The following is a 24,697-nucleotide window of genomic DNA, read 5'->3' on the forward strand; positions in this document are numbered from 1 at the left end:
GGCTAAGATTTCATCTAGGTATAAATACATCCCTAGGCACCTCCCTGCCCTCCAATTTTCTAACCTGTGTGTTGGATGCAAATGGTGTATCCAACACACAGGTTAGTTGGGAAATCCTCACACTATACAGAAAGTATAAAGCTGAAAGTGCATACTGCCTTCTGCCCCCAGATGCAACATTTGTGTTTATATCGTTCCTGACCCTAACTGTGCAGCCATATCATTTATATACATGGAATCTTTTTTATATGTATTGTTCTTTGGCATACTTCTGTCATTCAGCAGAATAATGTAGATTTCTTTTAATGTCAGTACTTTATCTTCTGTGGCTTCCTGGTATTCTACTGAATTGTTTTATCGGAATTTATTTAGCCAATCCTTTACTGATTAAGTTCTGTTTTTTTAAAAATTGGCAGTGAACAGCTTCGTATATATGTATTTGCATATTTGTGCGAGTATTTCTATTAGGATAAATTCTAGTTAGAATTGTTGAGTCAGATTTTGATAGATCTAATCAAATTGCCTTCAGTAAAGGCCAGTGTACACTTGAGCCACTGGAGCCTCTAAATTCCTACATCCACACATTCTTACCGGCCCTGCAGTTTGAATTTTTAGTGCTGCCTGATATTTTTCTTCAAGATTTGAGCAAACGGGAAAGAGTGCCTTTGGTCCCTGTGGAATATCCTTTAAGGAGTTAGTTCACAAAATTGTTAGTTTAGAGTTAACCCAATTAAATTATCCTTTCTCTGGAGTTAAATTAATTTGACATTTGTGCTTGCCTTTTGTACTTTATCTGCTCTCTTCTCAAACTCTCCACATCTTCCATTTTTGTTGAAAATAATACAATAAAAGGTTTGATTTGTAATGATTTACTGATCTTAGAATTTCACTATTGAATTTTTTATTAAGGAGCCTAATGTTGATACTATTTCTTGTTCAGGACTGGAACTGGGACTCTTACACAGTTTTCTAACTTGTTTTTTTATCCTCCTGTGGTCTAGCTCCTTCAGTGCTGTCATCGGTCTCACTGGTAAAGATTCAGTGGGCCCTGCCAAATATTTAAATGTAGACATCCTACTTTGTATATAGACAGAACTTCAGAGATTAATGTTTGGTGTTGAACTTGTGCAGATGTTGACATCTGACTATCATTTTTTCTGTTTTCTTATTTTCAGGCAGGGGCAGAGGTGAATGTGGTTTCTACCAAAGAAGCTTTGACGAAGTAGAGGGTGTGTTTGGTCGAGGAGGTGGCAGGGAAATGCATAGGTCGCAGAGCTGGGAGGAGAGGTAACTAAAAGGATCCACATCTTGGTATAAAGGTTTCTTGGTGTGAGAAACATTTCTTTTCTGCTTTCTGCAGAGGAGAAGGCTCTTTGTAGAGTTACAAGGTTTCACTTTTCAAAAAATGCTGTTAATTGAATATCAATTTTGTTAGAAATGTTTAAATGATCCTTATTTAAAGGAAGAAGCATTCTAGATAAATATTTTAGTGCCAGCATGGATATTTAATAGTTAATTAGATTTGCTGTTTGATTAGTGCTCAGTGGGAAGCATCTTCATTTTACTGTTCGTTGCTGTTAATCAAAGCATCTTCTCTATATTGTTTGCGACTTTATATGAAGTCTTTCAAGATGAGCAAAGGCAGTTGCACAGAGATACATGTACAAAGATGTCCACTGTGATAATATTTATAATATAAAATAATGCGAGATAAACCAAATAGCTTAATATCAGTGTGGTTTCTTATATAATAGCGTATCCACACAGTAGAATAGTATATAACCGTTAAAGTTAGGATAATTTTGAAAATATCTAGTGATATGTAAAAACACATTCTAAAAGCAGTGTATAAAGCTCTGTACAGCAGATACCTAAAATAAAACATGTATCTAATTAAAAAAAAAACATTTCTGGGTCTGTAGAAGCTAGCTTTTGGTAGGTGAGATGGTGGATATTTTTGTTTTCATCTTTGTGCTTTTCTGTATTTTCCAAAGGTTAGGCAATAACAATGTATTTGTTTTATAATTTGAAAAAGAAAGAAATGCTATTAAGAAAGATAGGAAAATGGGTGTCATAGATGGGAAATCTATGCATTACTCTCAAGATTTATTTGAAACTTATTTTTACCTTTTCTAGGGGTGATAGACGTTTTGAAAAACCAGGGCGAAAAGATGTAGGTAAGACTTTCTTACTGTTTTGAAGTATTTTTATCTGGATTTCCATGATATTGGTCCTTAACAAGGCTCACACATAAGGACACATTTATTAAAAATTGACTCAATTACTTGCATCTCTCCAGTAGATGGGGTTGTAGCGTTGCTTGCATTCAGAGCTCCCTGGTTATTTGAGGGCTTTATTGCATGAAACCAGGGATGATAAATATAACCGTTAGGATTTACTTGATGTAACGTTTTGGGCCTGTGTGTTCTCTGCAGGACATACATTCTTTATTAAGGCTGTCTTACGAATTGAAATTTCAAGTTAGGAAGCAGGCTATTAACTCCTTTTCCAGTGCAGATAGTATGTCACAGGTGAGAAGAAATAGAGAAAATACTAGAATGTTCGCTTTTGTATTAGAGAGCAAAGGCTAAAACTGTGAATGTTCTTACTATGAATGTCGTTTATTCATCTGGTCTTTTTGATGTATAATCTTTCTTTTTTTCAGGGCAGTGTCCACATAGATCTATAAAAATATTTTGTAGTGGCTTTTATTGAATGCTTTTTTAAATAAGATGCTCACTTCAGGTTATTAAACTGTGTTAATGATTCTGAGCTTCTCTTTTTATAAGTAATCCACTTTTGTTGAAAATACTGTAGATTAAAAAAAATTGCTCATACTGTATCTTACTCTCTCCAAGAACAGCAGTACTTAACTAGTTTGTTGGGACACACTGACATATTGATCAATTGTGAGACGTCCTATGACATCAAATTAAGATAATTTGAGTACTGAAGGTTCCAGAATGATTTGTTCTTTTTAAAGTTAGAGATGGTTCTTATCATGTATTTGCTTCTTATGTGTAGAGAAATGGGTGGAATTAGAGGCATCTGGGTTAGAATTGTGCATGACCCTTGTGAATACCCGTGGGAGAATGTGGAAGTGGAAAAAGGCCTGTAATATTCAAATTATAATTCCTATTCAATAGAAGTTGATTGCTGCATAGGGGGAGATCAGTTCTGGTGATCATCTTACGGTATGGTTCTGTGAGGATGGAATTAAAAGATCATTAAAAAAAATCCAGGTGATACCGAAAGGTTCAACTCAGTGCATTTTGGTGTGCAATGCTTTGAAGCAGACATAGCAATTTTTGGTTATTAGGCTGCTGCTGGCAGTTGGTAATATGGGCTTGTACATATATAAAAGTAGGCCTTATGATTTTTAGTATCTACTTGTCTTCAGTTTGTTGGGACTGTCATGCTATCTGGATTGGTTTCCACAAGCATTTTTTAACTTAGTTCCAACGTGGTCTCCCTGATTATGTATCCGAGATATCATCACTGATTTCTCAGGTGGCCCAGGTAAGTGAGCTGTAGAGCCAGGAGTTAAAGCTGCTCTTCCCACTTTCCAGTAAATTTCCCCCTCTTTCAGTCTGTACTCCATTCACCTGAAAGGATAATGGGGCCTTTGCAGAAAACTTAATCCTTAACATAGAAGATGTGATTCTTTGAAGTAAAAGAATCATGAACAGTTCTTTCAGAAGCTTTCAGCCTCCTAGACAAAAGTATTTGATTGCATCTCTTAGTTGTCTATTTATTAAATAGCATTAGTATACCAACGGAGTTCTTTTTGGGGGGTGTGTGTGTAGGGAAAGTTATATCTAATTTTCAGATGCAAAGTTTATGTATAAATAGTATAGTAAGACGCTTCTCTGACTTGAATGGAGAATATACTGCATCTATATTGAGACTCAGATCCTAGACAGGTCTTGCTCACTTCCTAATTGCATCACTTTGGGCAACCTCTCTGAACTGTTGGAATTGATCTATGTAAGTGATGTAGAGCTCTTAGGAAAAAATATACCATGTAAATCTTCAATACTTATTTTCATCAGGTTAGGTGAATCTTGTTAACTTTATTATAGAAATAAGAATTCCTGCTGTCTATATGTGTTACAACAGTCTTGGGTTGGAGGAAAACCTGTTGGTCTAGCTAGTACTTAAGAATGCCTAAGATTTTCAAACAGCAGAAGTTCACAATGATTAAGTTTCTGTGTCCTTGATATACTTTGCTATAATTAGTCTTAGAGCACTCCGAAGTTCTTCTTTATTTTCTCTTCCTTTTGGTCTAGGAGTAGAAAAATGTGACTTGCTGCTGTGCCCTGCTTTTCACAACTGCTTCCCTTTACTAGCTAGTATTTATTTTAAGAGATGATTCCTGTGTGGGTCATCACCAGTAGGGAGGGTTAATCTTTCACTTTTTTCACATAAACCTGGATAAGGGAAATTTCAGAAAAGAATAGCAGCAACAAATCTATTTGAAATCTGATAGGGTGACTTTTTTGGTTCCTGTTTGAGGACAGTTCGATTTTTTTATTGAAATGACAAGTATACAAAGGATAGTCTTAAGTTAAACTGGAGGTAAGGGAAAGTGTTCATGCTAGTATATGCAAAATTAAAAAAGCAGAGAAAGCATAGTTTTCATGGAGTATTAGATTTGGAAAGAAATAATAGAGTTCATCTAGTCCAACCTCCTACTGGTGAATAAACACTCATTTTGTGTTTATAGAAAAAACTATCTGAAGTTTGAAACAGGAATTTGGGTTTGAAAATACTTCATTGCCTAATTATTTTTTGCTTTTTCTGTTGGAGATTTTTCCCCTAGTTGAATTATATCTAAACCTTTATATCTACAAAAACGTAAATATATTTGCATCTATGAGGTTTTTATACCATTGAGTGGACCCTAAGTAGAAAGGGAATGTGTTTACTTAGGTCGGAAGTTATTCAGATGAATAGTTGGTTTTAATTTTTAAATCACTATTTGATTAGTATGCATGGTAGCTTTAAAGTAGATACAAATTTGCATCTCCTTGCTCAAATACCACCCTGCAGTTTCCTTCAGCCTAGAGCTTATCTTAACTTGCTCTGATCACTTTCTGCCACAAATGTGTGAATATGTGTATGTGTTTGGGTGTCATGCTCAGATGCTTTTAGAGTTATGTATAAATCTATTCTTTGCTGTTTTCTTGTGAACTTTTGTTCTTAGCTGTTAAAAATTAAGGGGGTAATATTTACCCTAGTTTTGTTTTATAAAGAACCAAAGGACTGATCTTTGTTGCCTTGAAGAAATAACAGTTTTAAAAGGGTATTCACTAAATATTGTTAAATCATTGTTCTATCCAGGGAGCTAGGTTTGAAATTAGGCTGCTGCTTCAACTTGCAGATGAAAATGAGAAATTTATGGCTGATTTTCTTAGCGTTCAGCTGTGTTAAACTTCACTGTCCATTTTACCTTCATTACTGGTATCATACCACATCCATACAAACTCACCAACAGCATTTCTGTTATTGTAAATATTTGTTACATTCAGATGCATTGATTTCAGCAGATAACCACAGATACAAACTTTGTATAATGTTGTATTTCCACAATGTGTATTGCTAGCCATTTTTTTTTAATGGGCAGAGGCTTGATCACCATGATGTAATCAGAAAGATGTAATCAGCATTGGAAAAAAGAAAACGTGGGATATGATGAAGGAAAAATAGGTGCATAACTGGCTGAGTATATTTAATACATTAAAAAATAGGGCGCTATGGATATTTCTTACTCTGTCAGTCCTGTTTCAGAGATCTGAAAATTGTCAATGCTTTGTCCATTGATATGGATGTCCAGGTCAGTCCTGTTTGGGCTCTTGGAGACCAGAGGAGTTGGAAGTTCAGGAATAGTCTTATCAAAATTCTCCATCTTGATTTGATATTCACCTTTGGAACCTCGGGTCAGCAGAGATGCAAAACAGTGATGTAACATGATCTCGGAGGGTAGGTAGGATGTCCTCCTTTGGCATATTTCTCCAGTGCCTTCCTGCATTGCTGAAAGGAACACAACTAATTCAAAGTGGGGAGGATTTTCATGCTGGAGCAGAGTAGCCAGGGGACTCGATGGTATAATGGAGTGATAGTAGGTTAGTGGAAAGATAAAGAATGGACATTCCTCAGAACTGATGCCATCAAGGTGGAAGTCCACACTGGTCTGGTAGAGTTCGCCGTTTTCTCTTTCCTGATAGAGTACAGCTGAGACCCGAACACTGGTTAGAGGGCTAGGTCGAGTGTTGGCCACTTGGAAAATAAGATTAGGTTTGCCATCTATGTGAGCTACTACTGCTAAGTCAGTAAAGCGAATTGAGAAAGCGCGATTTTTTGGCCGGGCGATCTTCGCCACAAAGGCACCTAAATTAGAAACCATTGAATTTTTTTTAGAATGAACAGTTTAAATATCAATACCTTTTCTGAATGAGAAGGATCTAGCAAATTGTTATACATTTCTTGGTGTCATGCCTTCGAAATGAGTCAGGAATTGAACTTGTTTATTTCTCATTAGCCTGAAGGATTTTGCAAAACGGTACATACATTCTTTATTTTAAAACTGCAATTTCAAAATGGGTAAGCAGAATTCATTTTGTTACATAGAAATGTAAAACTTTAGTTTGTTATGAAGTGGAGGAGTGGTCATTTCCTGTATTCCTGCCCCTGCTTTAAAAATAATGTAACAGAAAATAAATGCAATGTAGTTGCAACCAGATTACTTCAAGTTTAAATAGAGATTAAATTCATAGTAGAATGATTTGGGGTAGGGAGGGGACCTGTAGAACAAGTGACATTGAAGAATTTTTAACTTTGAAATTTATACAAACCTTTTTTCTTTTAAGAAGGCTCTGTCTCTAAGGTGGTTTCCGTGTACACTTCAAGTGCATCCTCCATGTGCCCCCCAGCAGGTAGATCAGGGTTTCTTAACTACTTTTGTGCCACAGATGTTGGCAGGCTGGTGAGGTCTATGGACCTCTTATTAGAATTATGCTTTAAATGCATTAAAATAAAGTATATAAAAAGGAAACCAAATACACTGAAATCCAGTTGAACATTTAAAAAATTACAATGTGTACTATATGTGCTTTTTTAATGCATTAAATAAAAAAAATACAGTGGAGGTTTAGTACTGTAGTTTTGAAGTATTATAGTATGATATGAAAATATCTGGGATTTCTGTTTGTAACAAAGTTACGGGTTTTGCTGATGCTTTTGTTTTTTGTTGCCTACATTTATAACCAAAGGAAATACCAAATTTCAGTTAGAGGTTAGTGTAAAAAAAAAAAAAAGATGCAAGTTTTTCCTGTCTAAGTTTACATATCCTCTAAATTTTATCGAATGGCCCAGTGTAAGAACTCTTCTTGTAAAGATTAAGTGATTTGCTACAGGTTGTAAAAGCCAGGTGGTAGCGCACTGGGACTTTATTCCAGACCACTGTTAATATCGCCCATAGTGTGTTAAAACAAGGTTTTCTCTTTGTTTTGTTTTTTATTTTTTAATTGTATATATCACTAGCCCTACTTTATTAGAGCAAAGAGTATCATGCATTGCCAGGTTTATAGGCAAAATTTCATAATCATTGTGGCCTATTTCCAGTACATGCTCAGGATATGTATACTTGTTCTCTGATGTGCAATGCTGACTGTGGTGCTCTGGGCTCATTAGTATTGAGTAAATGTTGAAAAGATGAACTCAGAGGAGAAAATTCTAGCCCAGTAAAGGTTAAAAAAAAAAAATCAAATTCCTCTGTTAGGTAAAATGACTGTCAAAATATGCACTGAACATATTTATTCACTTATTTAACAAAATATTTAGCTTCTCTGAAAAACTCCTTTTAGATTTTTTGTTAATATTTTTTTGGCTGGTAGCATAATGATCCCTTTTTTCTTAAGAAATTTCAATATGTAAAATTTAAGTATAGAGAGAGGTTTTTTAAAATTTCTCCTATTGTTTGACCCTAGGCTCCTCCTTTCAGTCTCAGGCATTACCTGCCAATAATGCAAATAAATTATTCTGTAATACAGTTGCTTATAACTGACTATACCCATTCCAAAACATTCATACATTTTTTTTTTTAAGAACAAAAACAATTACCTGTGGGGACTTCCCTGGTGGCGCAGTGGTTAAGAATCGGCCTGCCAATGCAGGGGACATGGGTTCGATCCCTGTACCGGGAAGATCCCACATGCCGCGGAGCAACTAAGCCTGTGTGCCACAACTACTGAGCCTGCACTCTAGAGCCCGCGTGCCACAACTACTGAAGCCTGCGCGCCGCAACTGCTGAAGCCTGTGCGCTCTAGGGCCCACGTGCCGCAACTACTGAAGCCCGTGTGCCTAGACCCTGTGCTCCACGACAAGAGAAGCCACCTCAGTGAGAAGCCCGTGCACTGCAATGAAGAGTAGCTCCCGCTCACTGCAACTAGAGAAAGCCCGCGCACAGCAACGAAGACCCACCGCAGCCAAAAATACTACAAACAAAATACAAAAAACAATTACCTGTGATGAAGGCCTCTAGCATGAGGCCTAGGAGCATTTGTATGGCAAGTAGGGCGATTGCACTTGGACAGTCACCACTGGGGAACATGGTACCGTAACCAATTGTGAGTTGTGTCTCCAGGGAGAAGGAGAATGCAGCTGTGAAACTGGTGATGTACTTGACACAGATAGTGTGGTTTTCAGGTGGGGCATCATGATCTAGTTCCAGATCACCGTTCATCTCAGCTAGAACATACCAGAGCACTGCAAAGACAAGCCAGTGGATAACAAAAGAAGCAGAAAAAACCAACATCATCCAGCGCCAGCGCATGTCCATTAGGATTCCCCAAGCGTCTCGAAGATATGCAAGACCTCTTTGAGCGCCATCCATTTGAAGTGTGCTATGGCCATCCTTGGTGACCATCCTCCGGTATCTCTGAGTTAGGAGAGGAGCAATAACTTTGCAATTACTGCCATCCATCTCAGGCTGTAATTCTCTGAAATCAAGAGTAAATTAGTAAACCCTTAACTGTTTTTCAGGTAATATTAATAAATTCTGAGACTTTGTTTTGTAATTTTTTGGAATGCTTCCCTGACTGCTGGGCAGGCTTTCCCAGTCCGATAGCTCTTTCTCTTTTCTCTTTACATAAGGGAGCATTTACTGACTAAGTCATTCATTTGATAGCTAATCATGGATTGCCTTAGGATATCTCTTATTGGTTCCTTTAATGACTGTTAAAATATTGTTTGGCATTTTAACGAATCCCCAAGGGTTGGGATTACGATTCATGTCTTTTTTGACACTCCTGTATCTTTCTTGCACAAGTCGAGGCTTCAAGTATGTATTGATTTGACTAAACATTGTGTGTAACAACTTTCCATAATTAATTAATAATTTATAACTATGAATAATTCACAATGAAAAGGAACGTTAAATATGTGTTCCTCTGTTAAATAGAAATCATTTAGAAGTGTAGTGTTGAACTGTCTGAAAATGTTTTGAAGCCACACTTATTGCTAGGATAAGAGTAAGCTTTTAGAGATCCATAGTTCCATTGTATGCTTTATAATTAGCCTGTTGAAAGTTCTATGATTAGGTTTTATTTGTTTTTGTTACTTTGTGGTCATTTTCATGGAGTCTTTCCTTCTATGGCTCATGGATTGCCGCCCTTCTGAATATTCTAGATGCTGATTAGATTGTGGGGTAGAGAGAAAATTATTTTCTTGGCAAAATAAGAAATTCCAGGTAGAGATTCCAAGGTAATATTAATTTTGAAAAGTAAATGAACCAGGTACTTCCCTGGTGGTCCAGTGGCTAAGATTCCAGTGGCTGCTAATGCAGGGGGCCCGGGTTCGTTCCCTGGTCAGGGGACTAGACCCCACATGCCACGACTAAAAGAGTTCACTTGCCGCAACTAAAGATTTCACGTGTCACAACTAAAGATCCTGCATGCCACAACTAAGACCTGATGCAGCCAAATAAGTAAGTAAATAATTAAAAAAAAAAAAAGGCAATGCCTTAAAAAAGAAAAAAAAGAAGTAAATGAACCAGAAGAAAAACCTTCGAGTTTAATGAACTAAAATAATCATTAAGACATTAAATGTCAATTTTAGAAACGTTAGTAAAGTTAGTTTTTAGCTATAAATGGTTTTCATCTGTGTTTCTTCTTTTCTCTGTGTGGTGAGTTGAAATCTAATGTGCACTTTCCATGTGACCATCCTTGCATATGACAAAGGTGTCAAAGACTTCTATGCAGAGGCAAGCAGAAACAGAATGGGAAATGCAACTTTGCTTCCCCTGAATCTGCCGCCTTTGCCACAATCCAGTACTAGGAGTTTATACATGACTCTTTTCGATGCTTCCTCCTTCAGAAGTAGATGCCCTTGGAAGTGTTGCATATCACCTTCCTACCTTTTGAATGACAATGATGCTTTGCTTGAGTTTGCTGGATGGACCCTCCTATGTCTAGGGACTTTGGGGCTTTGGAGACTGGCTTCCTGTGTTGTTGGAATTGGACATTGGCCAGCTGGGTATATACTTTCCCTTTTGTCCTAAGGCTGATTTAACATTTATTGGTGAGATTAGAGACATTCTCGTATATTTTCTTCACATATGAGTTGCTGATGGAACACTGGGTTGATTGTTAACTTTATTTAGATTAGATAGTCATTTCTGTTTCATGTTATAAATTTTTAAAAAATCTTAGGGCATTAATGTTTTATAATTTATCCTAACAAGTTGTCATTATCATTTTATTTAGTTTTTTTTTTTTTTCTTGGCACAGCTATTTAATGATTCATTTTGCTAGATTTTTTGATGTTTTAGAAGACCTGATCTCTGCCCTTTTGGAAATTATAATAATAACAACAAAATATTCATAGGCATTGTGCTAGGTGCTTTCATTACTGCATTGTCTCTAATTCTTTGGTATCTCAGCAAGACAGACATTCATTTTTTTTTTTTTAAGATAGAGATTCTTATCCCATTTTTCAGATGAGATCACTGAGGATCAGGCAGATAAAAGACATTTTCACAAGGCGTATGGATTATTTTGCAAGTCTGACTAACTTAACAGTTGGTTATTTTTTTTTTTTTTTTAACTAAAAGAAGCTGTCTAATATTTAGAGTTTGGTGAGATAAAAGTCTTTCCCAAGATGATTGGTACTGCATTCACAAAATAGTCTTTGGCAGCCTGATTTTTAGCACCTTTAGAACTCTCCTGTCCCCAGAAATGTCTCAAATATCCATTTTAAATCATTGTTAACTTTATGCATAATTTTTATGCCAATAATGATTAATAATATTGGCTAATATATATTATTTATTATGTGCCAGGAATCATACCAAGCACTTCACATGTATTGACTCATGTGAAGCCAATAGCAATGCCTGGCACAGAGTAACCTCTTGGGCTATTACATGCCTTATTGGTATTAATAATGTTTCTTAACTTTCCTAGTAATAAGTACCATTATTAATGCCCATTTTATAGATAATGAAACTGAGCCACAGTGAGTTTCCTAAGATCACAGAGGTAGTAAGTGGTGGTCAGTTCCTGCTCAGTCCGTAGTCCAGAGTCGGTGCTATATTGCCTCAAAAATAGACATTTTGACCCTAGTTAGCTTTTGTGAATAACACGTTACATTTGACTAGTTCTATCCAAGAGCCCCTACAGAATCTTTGTTCTTCAGAAATGCTTAGGCTAAGACATATGATTTGTAGGCAAGAAGGATATTTTCAGTTAAGGAAAACATCTTGCAAGATTTGAAGATGAGTGCAATCAGAATTATTGTACATAGTCTAGTCTTAGATTCTATAGACCAGCAGAGTTAAAACAAAATGTGGAGAGGAGAGTTCTTATAAAGCATTGCCAAATTTGTATTTTGCCAGGTGAGAAAATAATTTTAAAAATATAATACTTTCATCATAATTTTATAGAAGAAAAGACATTTTGACACTTGAAGAAGAAGGATATAGCAATAAAGAGTAGTTGGCTGCCTTCAGTAAGTTTGTGAACCACTGTGTGGTTTTGCCTTGTCCGTGGCTTTGACCTTTATTGTTTCTTGCTTCCTGCCTATGTGAAAATGCCCATGATGAAGCTGTACACTAGTGCTGTTCCACTTATGGAACCACTGATTGCTTATTGTGTCATAGTAATTTGTGGGCGGAAAGGTCCATGGTTCTTCTTGATTTTCAGCTTGCTTCATTAAGTTCTAAAATTCATTACCTGAGGAGACAGTCTTTGTATACATACTATAGCTAACAAAATTAATTATTTTCATTTGGGCCTTTTCAGGATTGTAACTTCTTACCTATAGCTTTTGTAGCACTCTTGCTCTAGGCTTTTACAGTTTTTTTTTCTCTTGCAACTAAGTAAATACGCGAAAAAACCTGTGAACAGGACAGTCAGAAGGCTAATATCAAAACAGTGAAGCATTGTCCTTTTTATATATAAAACCTTCCTAAATCTTGTTTAGATGGTGTTGGAAAGTGGAGTAGTTGAGAGAGGTAAGATTTCAATCCCCACTTAACAGATTACCCTGAATAACTCCATTCTTTGCACTCATGTAGTCAGTGTGGTTTAGCATAACGAAGACAGGGTGGGAAATCTAGCCGACCGGGTTCTGGCTCTGTTGGTTACATAGCTGTGTCAGTTTGGGCGAGCCACCCAATCCCCTTGGCCAGGCTTCCTTATATTAAAAAGAGGAAGAAAGAAAAGAGGGAATTAAATAATGTGATCCTTTAGAATCCTACATGTTTGTAAACTTACTACCATTTCCCTCCACTGATACAGGTTTCCTGTGTGATTTTTTTCTATATAATTTTATATATGCTTGTATGGCATTTAAAACATTAAATTATTGTTGCCCAATATATGTAGATTTTCTTTCCATCAAATTTAAAAGTGTCTGATGGACAGACATTATGTTTATGCTATTATATTTCCAGGTTATTTTCATATCTCTACAGGTACACAAGTGCTTTTTGAATGTGTTTTTCCTAGTCTGTATTTATATGATTCTTGTAAATTGATCCCAGTAGAATTGGGATGGTTTGCTTGTACCTCTCTGTGTGGGCTATGAAATATTTGCCCATTTATAAACCATTTGATGGAAAAAATAGTACTTTATAAAAATGATAGTTTGAATGCTTCATTGGTCATCAAAATAACGGATTCATTTTACTCATTAGGTTGTAGCACTCAAAATTATGTCTTTTATTGTCATGTTGTAATGTAGTAGTATAGTTCATATTAAACAGTTAAGATGTAAGTTATAATAACTACAAATGTTAAATGATTGCAGTATTACTGTGTATTTGTTCACTTCTGGTGTAAACAGTTAAAGACTGTGAAGAGAGTCATAATCATCTCTCCTGCCCTCTATAATTAGGGCAAATAGTGTGAGCTCTAATTCTGTTATATAAGCTCAGAGATTCTTTTGTATTTTAATTTCTTATTTGTAGAAGCACCTAATTTCAGCAATAATTTCGTGCTTAAAAAGAAATTAGGACACTCATCATTTTTCCTATGGTTTAAAAAAGTAAAAACAAAATGATTTTTTTTGGGGGGGGGTCATTTGTTTTTGTTTGCTCATTTTGGGTTTCTTTAATCCCTTCCAAAAGAAAAAGATACATTTTTTTAAAAGCCACTGAATTTTTTCCAGGATCTTTCTCTTCTCATTTCTATATTATAATGGAGAATTAGTATACATTTAGTAAAACAATTAAGAAGAAAATTTCCAATAATGCTTTCAAGAGGACTATTATTCTATTTCCAAAATTTAAGGAAAAAGAATAAAGAACCTTAATGTATGACCCTGTAGGTAATGTCTTTGTTTTAAAACTCTATTGGCAATATCTAGCTCCGTCCCTATTTGTCAGTCAGTTTTTTTCTCTGTTCCCCTTAAGGAAAGAAATAAGATTGAATATTTTCTCATGTACTCACCAGTTCTTTTGCTGGGCCAGCCTTATACACAGGTAGGTCTGGAGGAAGCTTTCAGAGCCTGTCTTTTTGGTGAGGTAATTTTAATCTACAAGTCCAGCTTGTAGGTTCTCTTCTTGGACTGGGTTTACGGTTCACATTGCTCTGTTTATAATGTCGTGGGGGCTGGGTTCAGCTGAAGCTGATGTGATTGGTCACTTAGTCTGTGGGGGGCCAGTTAGCTCTGATCCTGTGGAAAAGAATGCTGGTTTGTTAGGAGGTCTTTCTTTACCCATCACAGACCTTAACAACTCTGGAGAAAGCCTCCAGAACTGACTTGGAGAAGGGGTGCATTTTTTCTCTCTAATCAGGACCGGTCTTTAGTAAGTTTGCATAATCTTACTTAAGAGTTTATTTAAAAGTTCAAAGGGATAAAATTCCCTGCAAGATTTCCTTTCAGCCGTCTTTCCTTATATAGCATGTTTAAGTGTGAGATATTTCCTTTACTAATCTTTTTTTCCTCCATTTCTTTGGGGAATATTTCCTTGGATAAGGACTTTTAGGTAGAAATTAATGAATTGATTTTACTAGTTTTCTTTTCGTATCCCATCTCATCAGAATGACTACCACTAATTCTAGAACTAGTAATAGAGGTAATTTAGTTACCTGAAATCTTTTTTGGGGGGGGCAAGGAGGCAGACTTCCTTATTTTTTTAAGGCTATGTACAGAAACCTTGAATAAGAATACATTTAATTGTTTGGTTCCTTACACTTATCTCTAAAAAACACACCTGTGTGAAAGAACTGAAGAATTTTCTTAAGTCATGCTTTAGTGATGTTTAGGGGATGTTTCCCGGAGAAGTATGATGACATGCAATAAATATAGTGTTCAGGGTACAGAAACTTTAACTTAACATCTAAATAATGTTTAGCTGGAAAACCTCTGTGATCCAGCTTGTAGCAACCTCAGAATGAGCTGTGGGATGGCTTTGTATAATGCCTTACTGAGCAGAACTTTTCTCCACCTCCATTAGCTGCTGATTTGAAAACTTTGATCAAATGTCACATGTAAGGGGATCTGAGATACAAAGGCTGCGATTGTTCATAGTAAAATCATTGAAGGCCTGCTGGGAAAATTATTAATCTAGACCAATATAATGCTGCTTAGAAAGTGAAATCCGCCTTTGTAGATTCCTTCTCCTCCCCCCACAATTAAAAAATATATTAATTCCTTCTTTGTTTTATTAATGCCAAACATTTCAATACAAGTTCAGACACAGCACTGCAAACTTTGACCTTCAGAACTAGAGAAGGTAAAAGCATAAAGGAGAGACTTGTGATGTGATGCACCTTCCCTGCATGTTCTGGTAGGAATTATACTTTATATCAATTGCTAGTTTACTGATTGGGGGTGGAAGAGGGAAGACAGAGTAAATATAGTGTAACACTGCCTTTCAGAAAGCAGTACTGAAAGTGTACCTGCCATGTGTCTTGAATAGACATTATAGTAAGCAAGATAGTAAAGGATTTTACCAACATTAGAAGCCTCTTTCCATAATATATTCAGACAGAAATGATTTACAGATGATTGTCAAGAAAGAAATGTCTCAAGTGAAGAAGTATTCTGGTTTCTGGATTTCACACTGTGAAAGTCTGCTGTGGTCTGTAAACAGTGATTCCTAATTGCTAACTGAATGGATGTCGTAGACCAGTTCTGGAGTGTCTCCTTAGGAGCATAGCACTCCCATTATAATAGCCGGAGCACATAAATTCATTTCTGTTTGAAGTTGCCCGGTTAGCTGAGATGAAACTTGCTATTGGCACAGATGATAAACCAACTTCACCCTAAAATACATGGGCCCTCCATCTAAACAGAATTAATGATTTCAGTTGGAGATGGCTCTAAAACATTCTTCTATAAATGAACATACATGCTGCTAGATATCTGTTCATTGATTGATTTATTTTTTATTCCAAATTATAATGATTAAGCAAGATGCCAAGAATCAGGTACATTATTCTTTATTAAATTCAGTTCTGTATCCCTAAATTGTTTGCTTTTCTTTCTGGCTAAAGCAATCCAGTATATAATCCATAATTGTACCACATTGTACCTGAAAACAACAAAACCTTTAGTTGGAGTGCAGTGTCTTGCCTATGTATATACATAATCTCACAATTTTTAACCTTTAGCCCTGGTCTCCAATGCTCTTTCTTACACAGTGTACTTAGCTTTCTTTAGAAGATGCCTAGTCTCTTTCCAGTTCTGCATTGAAGCCCTCTACTGATCATCTTTCCCTGAGACTTCAGGCAGCGTCTGGGTATATACCAGCAGACGACTGAGCATAAAGGTTATAGGAATATGGGGCATACTTAGACCACATGAGGTGCTTTTTCAGAGTCTGATATACAGCAGCCCCTCCAGTCTCTCCCAGCCAGGAGCTGCTGTGTTTTCAGGACCATAGTAACCAGTGGAGCAGATTTGTTACCTCCTCAGGGGTTAGGATGGGAGAAAAGTTGCAAATCTCTGGATATAGAATTTAAACTACTCCATCCTAGTTACCCTGAGTTTTGTTTACAATTGGGGGGACAAGTAAATATCAATACCTGGATGGGATTCCCTTTCACTGTTTTCTCTGGTATTAGAAAATATTTTTAGTGTTAATCAGAGAATATATATCTGAATAGAGAAATACAAAGTTACTTGCTAGAAAAATTTGCACATAAACAAGCTTCAAAGTCTGTCCCATAATTCCGCTTTTGCTTTTGGAGTTTGGGCGCTTCTGAGTTCCAAGTTTCACAGCTGTAGATTTTGTTGGCTGAGTGCCTTTTTGCTCCATCTGAAGTTTTCCATAAACACCATTTCTGGCTGTAAGTCAAACATGCACACAGGTGCCCTTTTACTGCTCTTTCTCCTTAGGAAGTCCACTCAATTACACCAGACTAAAACCAATACTGCATTTTAATTTTATTTTATTATTAGAAGAGTCCTATTTAGACAGTACATTCAGGCAGAAACAACCAAGTATTTATTGCCATTGGGGAAAGTATTTATATATGTAGTGCAATTGTATTTTAGCACCTTTTATACATCTTGAGGAATTGTTGATGTAAGAATATAAAATCTGTTATACAGGTAGTGTAGTTTGCTCATAAGACTGTCATGTTTGCCATATTGAATAGAAAAAAATATATTTTAAATTTATATTTCTTTACCTTTTAGAGGTCATAGACACCTTTAAGACCCTGGCAAAAACCTTAGACCCTTTTCCCTGAAAAAAGATAAAAGCATGCCAGCGTGATATGTGCTTCCAGTTTAAGGATTCATAGCCCCAAGCTCATTTGTTGACTATAGGTTAGAAATATTTAGTTCAGGCATTAATTTGTAAATTATTTAATTATGTTTACCTTTAAATCATCTTGTTTACATATTAATCTGTTAAGATTTTTAAAAAAGTCAACTAAAATATTTGGCTACTCAGCTTTGACATATTGCTGATGTTATGGAAAGAGGAAGACTGATTTTAAGTGCTGAGAAAGGCCATGTGGGTGTGGGTGTCCCTCATTCATTTTAGCCCTGGTCACTTTGGAGTCATGTAATTTTTAGACATTAAAGGAGCTTTAGCTATTATCTTCTGAGTTGCCCATGAACAACTTTATCATTTATTTTAAATTATGTCAGTAACACACAAATATATATATATTTTTTAACCCTGTAATGAGTTAACTCATTATAAAGTTTTTTGGCACCCTCACATCCCACCCAAATTTATATACATACAAATCTGCTGTAATCATTTAGGTTATAAAGGATTTATTTTAATGTTTTAGAGCAATTCTTGCATATAGTATAATTTATATTGTAAATTATATTAGTAGTAATTGGAAATGTATATTCTATTAGATTGTACTTGAAGTCTTTTTTTACCCCTCAAAATAATTTTGAGTAAAATTTTTATATTGTTGTATATTAAGTTGATCTTAACATTTTTTTCAGGGGTACACATTTTGTTATCGTTTATCTGCTGGAAGGTTAACAAATTTAGTTCCATTTAGACACCTTGGCAGTCTCTATCCCCAAGCTTTTCTATGCATGATATGTCTGTTGCCTTTTTAGAGCTCTTTAGACTTAGATCACAGAACTTCCTTTTTCTACTTTATTTTTGTAGAATTTCTGGCTGCTTCTGATGGGTTTAATTTATGAGTAAACCCTGGATTAGGAGTTTGAACATCTATGTTCTATTTCTGATTTGGTCACTACTCAGCTGTGTGACCGTGGGAGATCCCCCCTACAGGTATCCCTTTCCTCACGGGAACAATAAAGATGGTAAGGTTGAAGGTAAATGAGCTCCCTGCTCCAGTCCAATCCAGTGGCTGGTCCCAGCACAGAGTGAAGCCCAGGACCCTGTGAAGTCCTTGGCTCTCACAGTCACTACCCAGGATTAGTTTATATCTAAGATTTTTTTTGCCCTAAAATTCTTTCATGTTACTATCTGTAAGAAGTTATGTGAATGTAACTTTTATCATTCTGACCCCTGACTTCAAAGATCTTAAAGAAGCTCCTAATTTCTTCAATAAATCTTTATCAAGTATCTAACCGTGCCTTGCATCTTGGTCTGATGGCTCTCCCAGCCTTCCCTGGCTTCTTCCCTCCTTCCTTTCATGCAGGCATTTCCCCTAATAAAATCTTTGGGTGTTTAAAAAAAAAAAAAAAAGATGGTAAGGTTGACTCAACCCTTGTGGTTATTATGAGTATCGGATGAGATATATCAATGCATTTTGTCAACTGTAATGTATCAAGTCATTTGTTTACATGTGTGTCCCTGGACTGTGGACCTGGAGGGTAGGTGCTATGTCTAAGTCTCTTCTTTATTTTCAGTCATATGTCTTTAACTGTATTTGTTCATGGAGAAAGCACTCATCTTAATGTGTGCTAGAGGTATGAGTAAACAAACAAGCAAAAAATGGTGTAGTAGTACTGTTTCTCTGGGAAAATACTTGGTAGTACTTACTGAAGTTGAATATACCTTATGGCCCAGCAGTTTCACTCCTAGGTAAATACCAACAGAATTGGAAACATAGGCTCACCAAATTTCACATCCAGGAATGTTTATAGCAGCGCAGTTTATAATAGCAAAAAACTGGAAACAACCTAAATCAGTAGTAGAGTAATACATTGTGGTCTGTTCATACAATGAGATCCCATACCACAGTGCAAAAGAACAAGCTTCTGTTCTCTGTAACAACGTGGGTGAATTTCCCGTAATGTTCAATGAAAGAAGCCAGACATACTACAGAATGGGAGAAAATATTTGCAAACAAAGCGACTGACACGGGCTTAATTTCCAAAATATACAAACAGCTCATACAACTCAACAACAAAAAAACAAACAACTCAATTGAAAAATGGGCAGAAGACCTAAATAGACATTTCTCCAAAGAAGAAATACGAGTGGTCAATAGTACATGAAAAGATGCTTGATGTCTCTTAATTATTAGAGAAATGCAAATCAAAACTACAACGAGGTACCACCTCACACCAGTCAGAATGGCCATCCATAAAAACTGTACAAATAACAGGGAATTCCCTGGTGGTCCAGTGGTTAGGATTCCCAGGCTTCACTGCCGAGGGCCTGGGTTCAGTCCCTGGTTGGGGAACTAAGATCCCACTAACCATGAGGTGCCGCCAGAAAAAAAAACATGAAAAAAACTCTACAAATAACAAATGCTGGAGAGGTAAGAGAAAAGGGAACCCTCCTACACTGTTGGTGGGAATGTAAGTTGGTACAGCCACTATGGAAAACAATAGGGAGGTTCCTCAGAAGACTAAAAATAGAATTACCATATGATCTAGCAGTTCTGCTCCTGGGCATATACCCAGACAAAACTCTAGTTCAAAAAGATACATGCACCCCTGTGTTCATAGCAGCACTGTTCACAATAGCCAAGACATGGAAACAACAGATGAATGGATAAAAAAGATGTGGTACATATATACAATGGAATACTACTCAGCTGTAAAAAGGAATGAAATAATGCCATTTGCAGCAACATGGATGCAACTAGAGATTATCGTACTAAGTGAAGTAAGTCAGAAAGAGAAAGACAAATACCATATGATATCACTTGTATGTGGAATCTAAAATATGACACAAATGAACCTTTCTATGAAACAGAATCATGGACATAGAGAACACACTTGTGGTTACCAAGGGAGAGGGGGTTGGGGGAGGGGAGGAGTGGGAGGTTGGGATTAACAGATGTAAGCTTTTATATATAGAATGGGTAAACAATAGGTCCTACTGTACAGCACAGAGAACTATATTCAATACCCTGTGATAAACCATGATGGAAAAGAATATTAAAAAAAGGGCATGTATATATGTATAACTAAATCACTTTGATGTACAGCAGAAATTAACACAACAGTGTTAATTAAACAACTATACTTCAGTAAAAAAAAAAGCCAGACGTAAACTAATATTCCGTTTATATAAAAAAGTTCAAAAATAGGCAAAACTAATCTTTGGAGATAGAAGGCAGGATAGCGTTTACCTTGGTAAGGGCCGATTGGGGGGACATGAAGACTTGAGAGGTCCTGATAAATTTTTTTTTTAAATCTTAGTAGTTAGGTGGATATATATTGCTTTGTGAAAACTCTGAATTGTACATTTATGATTTGTGTACTTCTTGATATGAATGTTATACTTCAATAATAAGTTTTCATTCATTCATTCATTCATTTTTGGCTGCATTGGGTCTTCGTTGCTGCATGCGGGCTTTCTCTTGTGGTGGTGAGCGGGTGCTACTCTGTTGCGGTGCGCGGACTTCTCACTGCGGTGGCTTCTCTTGTTGCGGAGCACGGGCTCCAGGTGCGCGGGCTTTAGTAGTTGTGGCTTGTGAGCTCTAGAGTGCAGGCTCAGTAGTTGTGGTGCACGGGCTTAGTTGCTCTGTGGCATGTGGGATCTTCCCGGATCAGGGCGCGAACCCGTGTCCCCTGCATTGACAGGCAGATTCTTACCACTGCACCACCAGGGAAGTCCAATAGTAAGTTTTCTTAAAGATAGGGGGAGGAGATGAGTATGGTACATTTAAAAGTTCTTGAATCCTTTTCATCCTTCTCTTATGAAAATGACAGTGATGACTGAACGCAAAACTTTCTTTACCTCGCACTTACGTGTGGGATATGTTTGGCATGTCAGAATTATATTATTCTGGTTTTCCTTGGTTTACTGGAGAAGTTGTCACCCAGATCTTTCTGTTTCAGTTATTCGTTATGCAACATTTGATATATCAAAAAATATATTGCAGTTTTTAGGAATTATTTTGTAGAAACAAGCACTTGGTAACAAGATCTGAACTCCTTTGTTATAGAATTTTTGAACTGGAATTGGCTAGTGTCTGTGTAAATTCAGACGGCTGCCTCAGTAATACACACACACGCACGCACACACACATACCCTCTTTCATATTAGGAATGGGATCTTTAGTCAAGGTGTACAGATCAGAATTGGAGACAGTTTAAAATCAGGTCTGTGACTCCACGATCTTCATTCTTCCTTTAGTACTGTGCTCCTCTATATCTTCAAAATTTCTGTCACAAATCCTTTTTGGAACAAAGAATGGTATAAATAGTCAGTTAAACTTTATGAGGTACAGATTTTCCAGCAGGTTGAGAATTATGAGTTTGCAGTAAGCAGAAAAGCCAGATTTTTTTCTTCCTTTAGTTTCCCTATTTTTACCCTATCCTGTCCTTTATATTTTTCTTATTCCTAGGTACCAATATGAAAAGTATATGTAGGACTTGACAGTTATGACGGTTATAGAAGCTGCTAGTTTAGGAAAAAATGCAGGCAAATTATTCACATAAAGGGAAATAAAGTCATCAAACAATATGAAAAATCTTTGATGTGAAAAATTCATATTCGAGCCACATTAGTATACCATTTTACAACCATTAAAGTAGAAAAGCTTCAAAAGGATAGCAGCACTTAGTTTTGATAATCTAAAATGGTCTGGTGGTCTTACCTACCCTTTTTTTGAGGAGGAGAGAAAGGTATGTCAATGTATGAAGTCTGTCATTTGACCTAGTAATTTTACTCTTTGAAGTTTTTTTTCAGAAGTAGTAGTTCAGAAAAACAAAACACATACGCACACAGATATTTCTTCCTTGTTATCTAGTTCTCAAAAAGTTAGTTATGATGTAAATGTCCAGTGGGGAATAATCTGCTAGATAGTGCAACAGCTGCAAGGTATACCTGCTATGTATCCATTTATATTATCAGTAAGGTGTATAATCACAGAGAAGTATTTGCTATTTAGATTACAAAATAGTGGGTACACTGATTGAAACTACATTTTAAAGATGTTATGTAAAAGCTAACCACAGATACATAGAGTTCTATTTCTATGGTTGAGGAATTACTGGGATTTTTATTTTTAATATCTTTAATTTTTTGCAACTTATCATCTGTTAGAAAAAACTGTAATGACCAGTTTTTGATGCGTTAAGCATTTTGCCATTGGTGGGTTTCCTTTGCTTATTTTGGTACATTCATTACTTCTCAAAGACGTAGTGTAAAAGTAGATGAAAATGAGTGTTTTGACCTGCTCATCCATCAGGCGATTGTATTCTCACTATGCCTGGCACATACTGCTTGTGACTGAATGATTTACATGTCTTAAAAGTCATTTCCCATCACTTATCAATTTATACACATTAGGGATTTCTTTGTTTTAAATTTTTCTTCTGTGAGTATAGCTATATATTTTTCATCAAGTCATATAATGGATGTGGGCTTTGTAAAATGTCTCATCCCTTCTTATTCTGAGCAAGAGAACCTGGAATGTCTTCTGACCCTTCTAACCCAAGGGCAGACATGGAATGTATCTATACTTGAATTCATAAAACTTGGCACTTAGTGCAATATGCAATAAGTATTTGTTAAATGAGTCAGAAGGTTAAGATTTGAATCCTATGTCATTTAAATAGTGGTGTGTGATTTTGGACAATTCTCCTGGGTTATCTTTTTGAGCCTCAATATTCTCAGCTGTAAAATGGGAAGAATAATTTCTAACACTGAGTATTGTTACGAAGATTAAATCAGTTAAGTGGGTGTTTTTATTAACTGTGGCCATGTAACAAGTTACCCCAAAACTTAGTGGCTGAAAGCAGCAAACATTTATTTTCTCAGTTTCTGTGGGCCAGGATGGAGCAGCTTAGCTAGGTGGTTCTGGCCTGGGTCTCTCATGAGGCTGCAGTCATCTCAGGGCTCATCTGGGGTTGGATCCGCTTCCAAGCTCACTCACGAGGCTGTTGGCAAGCCTCAGTTCTTTGCCATGTGGGCTTCTCCACAGGGCTGCCTCACAACAGGGCCGCTGGATTCCCTCAGAGAGAGCGTCCAAGATGGAAGTTTTTAACTTAGTATCAGAAGTGACATCTCATCACTTCTGCTGGATTCTGTTGGGAGCAAGTCAGTAATAAGTCCAGCCCACGCTTAAGGTGAGGGAATTACACAGAGGCCAGGAGTCAGGGATTGTTGAGGGCTATCTTAGAGGCTGCCTGTCATAATAAGGGTATTTTGCCCAGCAAATAATTGTACCCCCCCATTCCAAGATTATTCTGTAATAGAATAATATCTTGTAACAACCTAATAACTGTTTGGGTGAACAGGATATGGAATCTTAATACATGTGAAATTGAATATAAGAGGATGACCAGAAATTAGAATTTCCTCATTTTCAAATGTACAATTTTTTTCACTTTTAATATGGTTTAATGAAAAGAATTGAGGTTGTTACTGTGAGAATTTGTATATTTTATTGTTATAAACTGAAGATATCAATGTATGTTTCGGATATTCAGCTACATACTTTAATGTGAGATTTTGGGTAATTTGTTGTGAATTGTAAGTGGTAGCACATGTGGTATGGTGACTGAAGAATTTGCACAGTTCAGAATTCTCTTGTCCTTTGAAACCAACTTAGTTTACTTGGCATAACAGGCTCTCTTTCACTGTTAATGTAGCTCTTGAGTTGCATCAGGTCAGACATAGCTTAGCTTTGAATTCTGTTCCAAAGCAATTTGTTGTACGCCTGTAGTGTACTAGGTGCTAGAGTAAAGGAAAAGTAGAGTGCCTCCACTGTCTGGTTTTGAGCTTACAATCTGTTTTGGAATAGAAGAGAGGTTGAAGTTTACAGATATCCTATTTGGACAGAATCACCAGTAGAAGTTGATTAAATAAATTAAGTTGATTTAGTAAATCATATAGTTAAAAATATTGTATGACTTAAAAATGGAAAAAAAGAAGTATATGCTGGTAAGGAAGGACTGCCAAGTGAAAACAGCAAGGGTACAAAACAACATATGTAACAGCCTGAGGGTAGTGTTTGTGAGTGTGAATGAGAGATCTGTATATGTATGCATAAGTATAGCCATGGTCAGTGTTTGGAAGGCTTTATAAGAAGCTGTTGATGGTGGTTACTTCTGGGGAGCAAGACTCTGGGGGGCTCTTGTGTAGCGGGAAGGTTGATTCACTTTTCATTGCATAACCTTTTAAAAAATGCGCATATTATTTTGTTTAAAAAAATAATTTCACAATCTTAGAACATTCAGCTTTGAGAAGTGTGCCTAATAATATACACATATATCCACAGTTATTTATACTGCCTGAACGTTGAAATGGACACATTTGCAGAAAAGCTTGATTTGAGCAATCAAGTCTGTTCAAAATCCTTGCTGGCTGAGGCTTATGTTGACTCATTTTCTTTAC

At 36.4% G+C, this 24,697-nt stretch overlaps 2 protein-coding genes across 9 annotated transcripts in view; one reads left to right on the forward strand and one right to left on the reverse strand.

Annotated features, from left to right (window-relative positions):
• GIGYF2 (GRB10 interacting GYF protein 2) overlaps positions 1-24,697 on the forward strand; it is a 125,844-nt gene that overhangs the window by 44,188 nt on the left and 56,959 nt on the right. For 6 of the 7 annotated variants that reach the window (XM_082466256.1, XM_082466257.1, XM_082466252.1 and 3 more), the window contains 2 exons: positions 1,176-1,287; positions 2,137-2,177. In XM_082466256.1, coding sequence (XP_082322382.1) covers positions 1,176-1,287; positions 2,137-2,177 — 153 coding nt within the window. Of the gene's footprint in view, positions 1-1,175; positions 1,288-2,136; positions 2,178-13,912; positions 13,986-24,697 lie in introns of all 7 variants that reach the window. The other variant, XM_082466258.1, reaches the window with a different exon arrangement.
• Positions 2,184-24,692, reverse strand: KCNJ13 (potassium inwardly rectifying channel subfamily J member 13). Of its 2 annotated transcripts, XM_082466299.1 has the most exons (3): positions 13,950-14,009; positions 8,524-8,999; positions 2,184-6,390 (listed from the first exon to the last, which is right to left on the reverse strand). In XM_082466299.1, exons 2-3 carry the CDS (start codon positions 8,981-8,983, stop codon positions 5,768-5,770), a joined length of 1,083 nt encoding a protein of 360 aa, XP_082322425.1. In that variant the 5' UTR covers positions 8,984-8,999; positions 13,950-14,009; the 3' UTR covers positions 2,184-5,767. The 2 variants fall into 2 exon arrangements, with proteins under 2 accessions (XP_082322425.1, XP_082322426.1); XM_082466300.1 differs by having other exon boundaries at positions 6,204-6,390; positions 8,760-24,692.

This window comes from Balaenoptera physalus (assembly GCF_965194825.1).
Source record: "Balaenoptera physalus genome assembly, chromosome: 6".
Taxonomy (NCBI): Eukaryota; Metazoa; Chordata; class Mammalia; order Artiodactyla; family Balaenopteridae; genus Balaenoptera; species Balaenoptera physalus.

Bases quoted from the DNA above. Each gene is read 5' to 3' on its own strand.
- KCNJ13 (XM_082466299.1), bottom strand. From the start codon at position 8,983: ATGGATGGCAGTAATTGCAAAGTTATTGCTCCTCTCCTAACTCAGAGA. The intron at 6,391-8,523 runs GTAATTGTTTTT...TTTCTAATTTAG, and splicing joins GCTAGAGGCCTTCATCACAG to GTGCCTTTGTGGCGAAGATC.